Below are 12264 nucleotides of genomic sequence, written 5' to 3'. Positions count from 1 at the left end.
TACCTTGCCTGTGTGTCTCTTCTGTCTGGCTATTCCTGAGTTACACCCTTTTGTAATAAACTGGTACAGTGGCACAGTGCTTAAGAATCCGCCTGCCAATGCAGGGGACACGGGTTCGAGCCCTGGTCCGGGAGGATCCCACATGCCGCAGAGCAGCTAAGCCCATGCGCCACAACTACTGAGCCCGCGCTCTACAGCCCGTGAACCACAACTACTGAAGCCTGCGTGCCTAGAGCCTGTGCTCTGCAACAGGAGAGGCCACCGCAATGAGAAGCCCGCACACTGCAACCAAGAGTAGCCCCCGCTCGCCGCAACTAGAGAAAGCCCACGTGCAGCAACGAAGACCCAACGCAGCCAAAAATAATAAAATAAATACATTTTTTAAAATAAACTGGTAATCTAGTAAGTAAAATGTTTCTCTGAGTTCTGTGAGCCACTCTAGCAAATTCATTGAAACTGTGGAGGAGGTTCTGGGAACCTCTGGTTTATAGCCAGTTGGTCAGAAGCACAGGTAACAGCCTGGGCTTGCGACTGGTATCTGAAGGGGGGTGGGGGGCAGGACTGAGCGTTTAACCTGTAGGATCTGATGCTATGGCCAGGTAGATAGTGTCAGGATTGAGTTGAATCGCAGCCACCCAGCTGGTGTCTGGAGTATTGCTGGTTGGTGTGGAGAAGCCTCCACACACACCTTGGAGGTGGGTCCAGGAACCTAATTTACCCCAGCTCCCGGAGCCTGTGCTCAGCTGCCACCCATCACCTTGTGGCTCTTACAGCCCCTTCCTGGAGACATGGTGTGTGACAGAGTGGCAAGCTCTGCAGACAGCCAGGGGTCCCAGCCCAGGGAGGAGAAGGCAGCCAGCTCCCAGCGGGTGCACGGGAAGTGCAGACAGAGCGTGGGAACACAGAGCGAGAGAGGAGAGGTGCGGCATCCAGGGAGTCACAGCCAGGCTCGGCCCCATGGTCACGTGTCTCAGGGGCTGGGTGGGCCTTTGAGCTTGGAGGGGAGTAGGTGCAGGAGGCCTGGCAGGAAACACCAGCGTCGCAGATGCAGAGAGGGTGAGAGCGAGGAGATGACTGAGTGGCCCAGCCAGGAAGCGAGAAACCCCGGTTGGAGGCACTGGGGGCCCGACCCTCAGCAAAGTAGGCAGCGCTGTCCCTGAGACGCCGTGGAGAAGCACCAAGCAGATCCCCTGACTCAAAATACCTCTTTCCCCAGCTGCCTCGATGCCTGCCACTCCTGCATTCGTGCTCTCCGTCTCAGAGGAGCCAGCTCTGGCCCACTTCAGGATCCCTAGAAGGGTAGCTCAGCAGTCCCGGAGCCCTTCCTGACTACAGGAAGTATTAGCAGACTGAAGGGCTCCAAGGGAGGACAAAAGCAACTCAAGAGGTGATGGAGACAGGCTCAGCGAACCCTGCACTGAACCAGAATGTTCTACCAGTGAGCACTGTCTGAGAAAGGGATGAATTCTCTGGGAAGTGGCATTTCCCCACCAAGGAAGCATCCCAGCCATCACTGGCCTAAGGCACCTTAGGAGAAAATTCCAGCATCAGAAGGGCAGTGAACCAGGGGTCCATTCAAGTCCCTTCCACAACTGAGAGCTTAGGAGATGTGCCCCCTGATTCATGTCCCAGGCTGGATGCCAATTCACTGTGTGACTTCAGTCATTCACTCTCTTTCTCCAGCTCCCAGTTCCCGGCAGTGGTTCCATTCAGAGCTCTGCCCAGACTGGCCACTTCCTGACTCACCAAGCCAGCCAAGAGCCCCCAACCTCACACACACACACATGCACACACTCCACCGGGCAAGGTAGCCACACTCTGTCTGACAGACTCCCCAGGGCCCCGCTGGGAGGAAGTACTTACAGACTGTTAGTCCCCGCAGTGCATCCTGGGAGGTGGGGCTGACCCAGAGGGAAGGTCAGGAATTCTACTGACCATGAAGAAAGAACCCCGCAGGGTATATTTAGCTCACTAAAAATAACGGGAGGCCAGAGATGAGGGCTGGGAATTGTCTGGGAGGACTGGGAGAGCACTGGGAAGGCTGGCAGAGGAGCAGGAAGGACTATGGAGGAAGGGAAGGGGGTCTGACAGGTCCTGGTGGGCAGGGGAGGGGGGTGTCTGTTCCCCTTCCCTTGTGATCTGTGACCCAGATGACTCAGATATTCCGGATCTGGAGAAGGGGCTTGGATGGTGAGGAAGGACTACAAGGCAGATGGAGGCGCCATAACCAAGGCTGCCGAGAAGCTTGGGAAGACATCGGGTTTCCAGTGAAAACCAAGCCCGGGAGGTGACCCAGGGGCAGGCTGCTGTGAGGCAAGGCTGACTGGAGCCCTGCAGATGGGGCCAGGTCCCTCCTCTTCCCCTCCCATCCCTTCCACCCCTGAGCCCCTCCCGGGCACACCGAGCTCCAGCCAGGGCGGGCCGGGCCTGGTTGCTGGGGGCTGGACTCTGACACCCCACTGGGGTCAGGAGGGCAAAGCCTCAGACAGAAACCGGCCAGATGCAGAGGCCGGTGGACACTTACCCCTGTGGGCTGCTTCTTGGTGTCCAGCAGCGGGGCATTGAAGCTGGCAGACAGACTGGGGGTGGCAAGGACCTCCCGGAGTGGGACATTGGCCTCCCCCAGGAACCTGAGAGGAGAGAAAAGTAGACTGTAGAAAAGCAGCCTAATGCGCCCAGTTCTTCCCCAGCATGGCCTTCACCACCGCCACCTCACGGATGCCCCACAGACCAACTGATCTGCCTAGAATGCCTAGGACCCCTCAAGGCTCCCCCAGCAGCCCTGCCCCCAGCTACCCCGTCACCATCCCTGGAAGACCAGGCCCCTCTCCCTGCACGAGAAGGACAAGAGACGCTTTCCTCCAAGGTCAACTTTGACCCCTTCTGCCCCGCCCCCACCCAGAGGCCCAGCCCTGCCACCCCATCTGCCTGGGTTGTTTTGCCCATCAGACCTGAACAGTGCACCAGAGCAGCATCTCCTGAAAGCAGGGGCAGTTTCGCCGCCACTGCCTCTGCATTCTCCTCTGCCTCAGGAGCTCTCCTGACCCACAGCTACACAGACCATCTGCACTGGTTTCCCAGAGCTCAGCCAGCAAGGATGATAAATGAAAAACACACAGACCTTCCTATCTTCAGGGACAGGGAGAAAGGAAAAGTGGGGCAGGGGAGGCATGCCCCACTCCCAAGAGACTATCACCCCACACACACCTGAGGCCGCATCTCTGACTGAGGGGAAGAGGCCCATAGATGGATGAGCTCTTAGGAAAGAGAAGGTCACCACCCGATGTTCAGTGAAGGTACCCTTCAAAGAGTGCCAAGGAAAAAGGTTGTGTCCCTAAGCTAAAAAGTGAGCAAACTGCATCCTGCAGCAGCGGCAGGAAACCAGGGCAGCGAGTGGCCTGTGTCAACCAGAACTGTTACCCAGTGCCTACATCGGACTTGGGTGTGCTTCCTGCACGTTACTGTCAGGACACAAACAATGACCAGCCACAGGTGTCCTGTCATCATTTGCTTGTTAATTTTTTGTCTTTCCGATGGATAAATAGCACACCTATTATCCGGGACCTTCCTTTTTCTGGTCTCTATAACAACTGATTTGAATATGAGTTTTTATTACTGATGAAATAAAACTTCCATCTTGACCTAATGGGCTGACTATTAAAACTGGCTGCTTACAATGAGGTACCACTTCACATCCATTACTACTATCAGAAAACAGAAAACAACAAATGCTCACGAGGATGTTGAGAAATTGAAACCCTTGCACACCATTGGTTGGAATGGAAAACAGCACGGCGGTTCCTCAAAAAAATTAAATATAATTACCAGGACTTCTCTGGTGGTACAGTGGTTAAGAATCTGCCTGCCAATGCAGGGGACATGGGTTCGATCCCTGGTCCGGGAAGATCCCACATGCTGCGGTGCAACTAAGCCCACGAGCCACAGCTACTGAGCCTACACGCCGCAACTTCTGAGCCCACGTGCTGCAACTACTGAAGCCCGCGCCTAGAGCCTGTGCACCGCAACGAAGAGTAGCCCCCACTCACCACAACTAGAGAAAGCCCACGTGCAGCAACAAAGACCCAACACGGCCAAAAATAAATAAAATTAAAAAGAAAAACACTACAAAGCTTTTAATAAATAAATATAGAATTATCATATGATTTGGCAATTCCACTTCTGAGTAAATATCCAAAAGAATTGAAATCAGGGACTCAAGGAGAATTTTTTTTTTTTTTTTTTTTTTTTTGCGATACGCGGGCCTCTCACTGCTGTGGCCTCTCGTGTTGCGGAGCACAGACTCCGGACGCGCAGGCCCAGTGGCCATGGCTCACGGGCCCAGCTGCTCCACAGCATGTGGGATCTTCTCGGACTGGGGCACGAACCCGTGTCCCCTGCATCGGCAGGCGGACTCTCAACCACTGCGCTACCAGGGAAGCCCCTCAAGGAAATATTTGTACACCCAAGTTCATAACAGCATTATTCACAATTGCTAAAAGGTGTGAGGCAGGAGATAGATGGGCTCCAGGTTAGACATTTTCAGCCAACCTCCTGTTTACACATCCAGATAGAAACAACAACAGGAACAGGGTAAATAGCTGGACTTTGCCTCCGGTGGACACTTTAAGATAACAGTAATCGCAGGGGCAGAAAGGAGCTGAATCCTGCCCAGATAAGAGAAATAGAGACCACATTTTTCTCATTCTCTAGGTCAAGGAGGCCTTCCCAACTACACGTGTGCAGAAAGGCTCCTCAGGGGTCAAAAAGGGAGGGGCACCACCCCATAGTAGGTGATGTCAACCTATGTATAGGCCTCTTCACTAGAATCCAACTTGGCTAAGAGATGCGCACACACACAGAGGAGGACCCTGAGTTAAACCAAATACGGACACAGAGCCGGGCAAAGCAAGATGATTGGCCAGAGGAAACCTGGACGAAATGCCCCATAAAAGTGATTCAAACTACCACGAGGGTGCGACTCTGTCTCTGAGCCTGCCCCTGTGAGTCTATTCACATGTACTCTTTTTCCTCCTAATAAACACTTTGCTTATTTCAGTACTGTCTGCCTCTTTGTGGAAATTCATTTCTACAAAGCCAACGGGCCAGGGCCTTGTCACTGGCCACTGTCCCTGGTGGTCTAGTGGCTAGGATTCAGCGCTCTCACTGCCGCGGCCTGACTTCAATCTCTGGCTGGGGAACCAAAATCTTGCTTCAAGCCGCTGCAGGCCGAGGTCAATACCAAACCTAGATTTAATACCGGGTCTAGTCGCAGTTTCAACCTTTCCCAGAAATGTAATCTTAATAGGCCAGTCTAGAATGTTCTGGTCAAGCACAAGAAAGGTAATCTGTCTTGTGGGCCATCTCTACCCCACTCCCACCCCACCCAAAAGAGGATGAGGCAATCTGCATGATAAACCCTTGCCTGTCTGTTCCCCACCCAAAAAAGTTGATGTCCTGACTTTAAAATAACCCTTCATATTCTTTTGTTAATACCTTCTTGCCCCACCCTCCTTCTGCCTATAAAATCTTCCATTTTGCACAACCCCTTGGAGTGCCTTTCTAGTTGCTAGATGGGATGCTGCCAGATTCATAACTGAATGAATAAAAAACCAATTAGATCTTCAAGTTTACTTAGTTGAATTTTGTTTTTTAATAGGGCTAAAGGGAGAGATGTTTGCTAATATTCATTCCAGGGCTCTAACACCCCTCATGATGCTAGGAATCGAATTTTCTAGAATTTGGACTGGTTTGCGTTATAGTCCTTTGCAGAACAGAGCAGGCTTGTACCATAGCTCACTAAACTGGGCCTCCTGGAGAGTCTCCATCCCAGAGCCAGCGAGGGGAAGGCCCCTGTCACCAGTGTGTTAACTGAAGTGGGCAATGTCAAAAAAACCAGACAGTAGGTGCAGAGAACCCCTAAATCCATGCTGTAAGCAGATGGGGTAGGGGGTCCCCAGAGAAAGAGAACCAGGCATGGCCTCCTTGACAAAAGTTTGGCCTAAACCATTTTGTGATCTAATCCTGGCCACAGTGCTTGTCCTTGAATAGATCTCAGTAATAATGATCTTAAGAGAACACAAAGGACAAACTTATCAAGGCAAAAGTAACAATAGCAAAGATAACAAACCAGCTGCCAAGACTCCCAGTTCTATTTAAATTGCAAAGACTAGCCTAAAGCACTTTCTTGAGCTGTTCAGAATTTAAATCCCCCCTCAGGCACTCAACCACCAGATCAGCTGGAATCTAAGAGATGGTGATGTTGACCTTTTCTGACCTTCATGCCTTCAGTCAATTAAAGCTTGGACTCTGTCTACTGCCCAAGCCCCTTCTCGAATATGCATATACCCATAGCTTAAAACTTCCCCAATTTTGCTGTTCCGGGGAGACACTGCTTTGGGAAGGGTCCCCAAATTTCACTTTACTTGCTGCAAGTAATAAATCCTTCCTTCTCCTGGTCTTTGACTTGGTTGTGTCTTTTGGCTCGACACCCACCAAGAGGCAAACCCAGTTTCTGGGTAACAATGCGACACTGTGAAACTGGGGCAGCAGAATGGAGGGACTTGCTTGAGCAGGTTGATGGCGGATCCTGCTCTAGAACTTGCGAAAGGAAAATCAAAATAGAGTCGGGATTGGTAAGAGAGCTCTATAAAATGGAGCTGGGAGGCCATTAATGAAGTGTGACTTATATGTCTCAGCCTGGATGGAATCTGACCTTTTGACCTGATGAAGTCATCCATCAGTATCTGCCCGAAACTCCAGATATTTATCGGAAAGTACCCTTTCCCTAAAATAACTACCTACCCTAAAACAACCTGTGCTTTTTTTTTGTCTGCGTTGGGTCTTCGTTGCTACACGTGGGCTTTCTCTAGTTAACGGTGAGCGGGGGCTACTCTTCTTTGCGTTGCGCGGGCTTCTCATTGTGGTGGCTTCTCTTGTTGCGGAGCACGGGCTCTAGGTGCATGGACTTCAGTAGTTGTGCCACACGCGCTTCCGTAGTTGTGATGCGCAGGCTCTAGAGCGCAGGCTCAGTAGTTGGGCGCACAGGCTTAATTGCTCCGCGGCATGTGGGATCTTCTCGGACCAGGGCTCGAACCCGTGTCCCCTGCATTGGCAGGCTTTTTTTTTTTTTTTTTTTAATGCGGTACGCGGGCCTCTCACTGTTGTGGCCTCTCCCGTTGCGGTGCACAGGCTCCGGACGCGCAGGCTCAGCCGCCATGGCTCACGGGCCCAGACGCTCCGCGGCATCTTCCCGGAGCGGGGCACGAACCCGTGTCCCCTGCATCGGCAGGCGGACTCTCAACCACTGCGCCACCAGGGAAGTACCCAACCTGTGCTTCTTTAAGCACAAATACTTTCAGATCCTATCACAATTCTCGCCAGGCAACTTTTAACGACCTCCTGGCTTTTTGTCTTTATAAGCCCCTCTTTCTCCCAATACTTTCACAGGTACCCGAATTTGCGTCTCCCGAATTGCAATTCTTAAAATCCCAAATAAACTATTTTCTTATTTGCAGCCTCCTGCGTTATTTGTCGGTTGACAGACTTGGGCCCCCAGATTCCCAGCGGCAACTCCTGGCAATTCTGAGGCTTCAGTCTGGGGCGGCGGGAGGCAGGGCCGGCAGGGGAGCGGAGGGATGGCAGACCTGGAAGTGCAGGCAGCTAGTTGGCCGGCGGGCCCCCGGTTCCGGACCCTGGAGGCTGCGGCCAGAGCGCGGCGGATCAGGGCGCAGAGTGCAGCCGGCTCTCCTACCTCGCCGGCATCCCGCCCGCCCAGGCCCCCGTCAGGGAGAATTCCCGGAAGCGGGGCGGGAACAATGGGAGGAAATGCAAGAGGAAGCGCCGGCTCCGCGCCGGCTCCACCCCTGCCAGCCCAGGCACCTCCGGGCGGGAGGCACCGCGGCCAGCAGGATTGCCTGTTATTTCCTCCCTTAGACGTCTTTCTGGGCCATGAAATACCCCCACTTGCCAGCCCTGCATAGGCCCTGAGGTCAGTCCTTCCGAGGGCCTAAGCGGCTTCACAGGCCTCCACTCCGCTGGGAGGTAAGGCTGGAAGCAGGCTGCCTATCCCTAAGCCTAAGGAGCAGGTTGTGGGAGGACGCTCCCGAGTCCGAGAGAGGCAGGGGCCTGCCCTGTGTGGGCAGCCCCGCCGAACTGCGGGGAGGAGGAGGGAGGGAGGGAAGGGGGACGGATCTGAGGCTGGACGGCGATCGGAAACCCTGACTGCCCCTTTTCATTCATTCATTTCACGGAGGACGGAGAAGATGTGTTATTCATGGGGCTCGGACCTGGGAGGGTCCAGACCCTTGAGGAGACCCATCCCATCCCGAGACCAAGGCTAAGACACAGACCCTAGGGCGCCCCGGCCTTCTGCACATCAGGGATGCTGCACACTCGGTGGGTACCAACCAGTGGCCCAGTGTGGCAGGCAGGATTCAGTAGCAGTCAAATGAGGCAAGGACGGGCCTGAGGGGGTCCTGCACGGGCTGCCTGGGAGCGGGCTCTGAGTGTGTGTGGAGACTGGTGGGCTGGAAGGAAACCCTGTGGGCCTTGGCAGCCTACTGATAGAAAAATGCGCTGCCCAGTCTCCCCAGACCTGGTCGTCCCTCTTGGCTGTGCTGTGTTCCCAAGCCACTGGAATGTGAGGGCAAGAGAAGTGTGGGGTCTGAAAGAGCTGCTGCCATCCCAAAGACAGAAAGCCAGGTCAGGAATAAGCATGGAAGAGGGAGTGCAAGGTCAAAGCTGCTTCCATGTTGACAGGGCATACGTCCTTCCTCATGGAAAAAGAGTTGGTTCCCAAATTCATCATCCAGTAGGTTGCTGTCCTATCAGAAATGCGAGGTGGTGACCTCCAAGTCTAAGCCTTAAGTGGGAGGGTACGAATTAAGGTGGCCAAGTAAGTTGATTTTAACAAAGCACAGAGAAATCTAAACAATTTTATTTTAAAACATCGGGCCATACATGGGAAAAGAATCTAAAAAAAGAGTGGATATGTGCATATGTATAACTGATTCGCTTTGCTGTACACCTGAAACTAACACAACATTGTAAATTAACTATACTCCAATAAAAATTTTAATAATTAATTAAAAAAGGAAACATCTGGACATTTTACATCACTGTAAGATCAAAACACAAGAGGCAACCCAAATGTCCATCATAAAAAATGGGTAAGTTAAGTATAGACATACAACAGAATAGTATACAACTATAAAAATAATGGAAATGTTACACTGTAGATTTATAATGTATGGAAAATCTTCAACATACATTGTTAGGCATATGGATCAATGGAAAAGAATAGTGAGCCCGGAAGTAAACCCACATACCTATGGTCAATTAATCTTTGACAAAGTAGGCGAGACTATACAATGAGAAAAAGACAGTCTCTTCAGCAAGTGGTACAGGGAAAGTTGGACAGCCACATGTAAATCAATGAAGTTAGAACACACCCTCTCACCTTACACAAAAATAAACTCAAAGTGGCTTAAAGACTTAAACATAAGACATGACACCATAAAACTACTACAAGAGATCATACAAAATTTTCTCTGACATAAACCGTACCAATGTTTTCTTAGGTCAGTCTCCCAAGGCAACAGAAATTAAAATAAATAAATAAATGGACCTAATCAAACTCACAAGCTTTTCCCCAGCAAAGGAAACCACAAACAAAATGAAAAGACAACCTACAGAATAGGAGAAAATATTTGCAAATGATGTGACCGAAAAGGTCATTTCCAAAATGTACAAACATCTCAACAACAAAAAAACTAATTGAAAAATGGGCAGAAGACCTAAATAGACATTTCTCCAAAGAAGACACCCAAATGGCCAATGGGCACATGAAAAGCTGCTCAACATTGCTAATTATTAGAGAAATGCAAATCAAAACTACAATGAGGCACCACCTCACACTGGTCAGAATGGCCATCATTAAAAAGTCTACAAGTAACAAATTCGGAGAGGGTATGCAGAAAAGGGACCCCTCCTCTACTGTTGGTAGGAATGTAATTTGGTGGATTACAGAATGTAATTTGTGGAAAACAGTATGGAGGTTCCTCAGAAAACTAAAAATAGAATTGCCATATGATCCAGCAATCCCACTCCTGGGCATATATCCAGACAAAACTATATTTCAAAAAGATACATGCATTCCTATGTTCATAGCAGCACTATTCACAATAACCAAGACATGGAAACAACCTAAATGTCCATCAACAGATGAATGGATAAAGAAGATTTGGTACATGTATACAATGGAATACTACTCAGTCATAAAAAAGAACGACATAATGCCATCTGCAGCCACATGGATGAAACTAGAGATTATCATACTAAGTGAAGTAAGTCAGAAAGAGAAAGACAAATACCATATGATATCACTTACTGCGGAATCTAAACTGTGATACAAATGAATCTATCTATGAAACAGAAACAGAATCAGGAACATAGAGAATAGACTGGTGGTTGCCAAGGCAGAGGGGGTTGGGGGATGGGTAGAGTGGGAGGTTGGGGTTAGCAGATGTAAGCTTTTATATATAGAATGGATAAACAAGGTCCTACTGTATAGCACAGAGAACTATATTCAATATCCTGTGATAAACCATAATGGAAAAGAATATTGAAAAAAAGAGAATGTATATATGTATAACTGAATCGCTTTGCTGTACAGCAGAAATTAACACAACATTGTAAATCAACTATACTTCAATTTTTAAAATATTGATTGATTTTTTTTAAAGATGCATTGTTAAGTAAAAAAACAATGTTCAAAGAAGTGTGTATAATATGCTACCTATTACTTACAGTGGTCAGATAGATAGAAAGTGTAATGGTGTTTGCCAGAGGCTGGAGGGAGGGGACAATGGGGAGTTATTGTTTAATAGGTATAGAGCTTCAGTTTTACAGATGAAAAGAGTTACAGGGATGAATGGTAGTGATGGTTATAAAACAATGCAAATGTATTTAATGCCACTAAACTATATACACTTAAAAATGGTTAAGATAGTAATTGTTATGTGTATTTTACCACAATACAAAAAAATCTATTTTAATAAATAAATATACTACCTATTATGTAAAAAAGAGGAAAGTCAGAATTTATACTGGTGATTAATCAATAATATGAGTGATACAGAAGAAACAAAGAACAATGGTTACCTATGGGAGAAAGATGAGAATTGCACAGATGGGGAAACAAAGGGAGAACTTTTGCTGCATTTTTTAAAATAGAGTCTGCTTTTATAACTCCTTAAATTTTTTTACTAACTCAAAAATTAAATTTGAAAACAAAGCACAAAAACTCTTTTTAAATTTTATAATTTATTAATTCAACAAATACTTATTTTGCCTATCAGACAAAACACTGAGCCTGCCCTCATGGAACTTACATTCTACTAAGAGCTACCTGCCTCCTGACTGAGTGTATATTAGACACTCTACATGTATAGAGTGTCTAATATACACTCAGTGGTTAAACTGCCACAGCGGTTAAACTGACACTAGCCCTGCGGGGTAGGTACTGGTATTAGTTCAATCCACCTTACAGATGAGGAGATTGGGACTCGGAAAGGCATTTGACTTGTCTGATTTCACACAAATAACAGACAGAGCCAGACTCCAAGAGCCTTGCCTTAGACCCCATCCTGGACCAGTGGCACACCTCAGAGCCCCATGAGCACATCATGAAAGACACAAAAAGACCCTTTGCTTCATCCATGGAAAAGAGAGCCCAGGCTATAAATCTGATCTGGTTTTTTTAAAAAAAATCTATTTCCAAGCTGTATTAATCATGCCTTTTTATTTTCGATATTTTGATGTTTTGATATCTGGGGCTTTGCTCACTTTGGAGGGGCTGCCCCTCCCAGGACTAGTCAATTCCTAGAGATAGAAAGGACTCACCTGCAACTGCACCTTTCATATGCACACCAACCAATCCAGAGCCCACACCCCCACCCCCTTCTCTATCGAGCACTCACACTCAGCCAACATTCCCCTGCACTGAAACCCCAGGGCCAGGTACCACATAACTTCACATAGCCCCTGCCCTCCAGAGCCTGCTGAAATTATTCAAACTAGCCAATCCTAAACCCGCCTACCCTGCCTTGCCTGTTCTTTTATGAGGAAACCACAGTAAAGGCTCTTGCCCATGCTTTCCCATCCCTCCCCCTGCCTCCTGACTGACCCTGGTGCTTCCCCATGTAGCCCCCATGGTGCAGCATGCCCCCTCCTCTGAGGAGCTGTAACAAACTATCCCTTCAATAG

The 12264-nt window shown here is 49.0% G+C and overlaps 1 protein-coding gene across 25 annotated transcripts in view; it reads right to left on the bottom strand.

The window, feature by feature from the left end:
- DYSF (dysferlin) overlaps window positions 1-12264 on the bottom strand; it is a 223366-nt gene that overhangs the window by 174791 nt on the left and 36311 nt on the right. For 24 of the 25 annotated variants that reach the window (XM_032652801.1, XM_032652812.1, XM_032652808.1 and 21 more), the window contains one exon: window positions 2525-2630. In XM_032652801.1, the coding sequence (XP_032508692.1) occupies window positions 2525-2630 (106 nt within the window). Of the gene's footprint in view, window positions 1-2524; window positions 2631-6801; window positions 6829-12264 lie in introns of those variants that run through there. The other variant, XM_032652825.1, reaches the window with a different exon arrangement.

This window comes from Phocoena sinus, chromosome 13 (genome assembly GCF_008692025.1).
Source record: "Phocoena sinus isolate mPhoSin1 chromosome 13, mPhoSin1.pri, whole genome shotgun sequence".
NCBI lineage: Eukaryota > Metazoa > Chordata > Mammalia > Artiodactyla > Phocoenidae > Phocoena > Phocoena sinus.
Note: the sequence above shows the minus strand (reverse complement) of the source record. Positions and strands in the feature narration are given on the sequence as shown.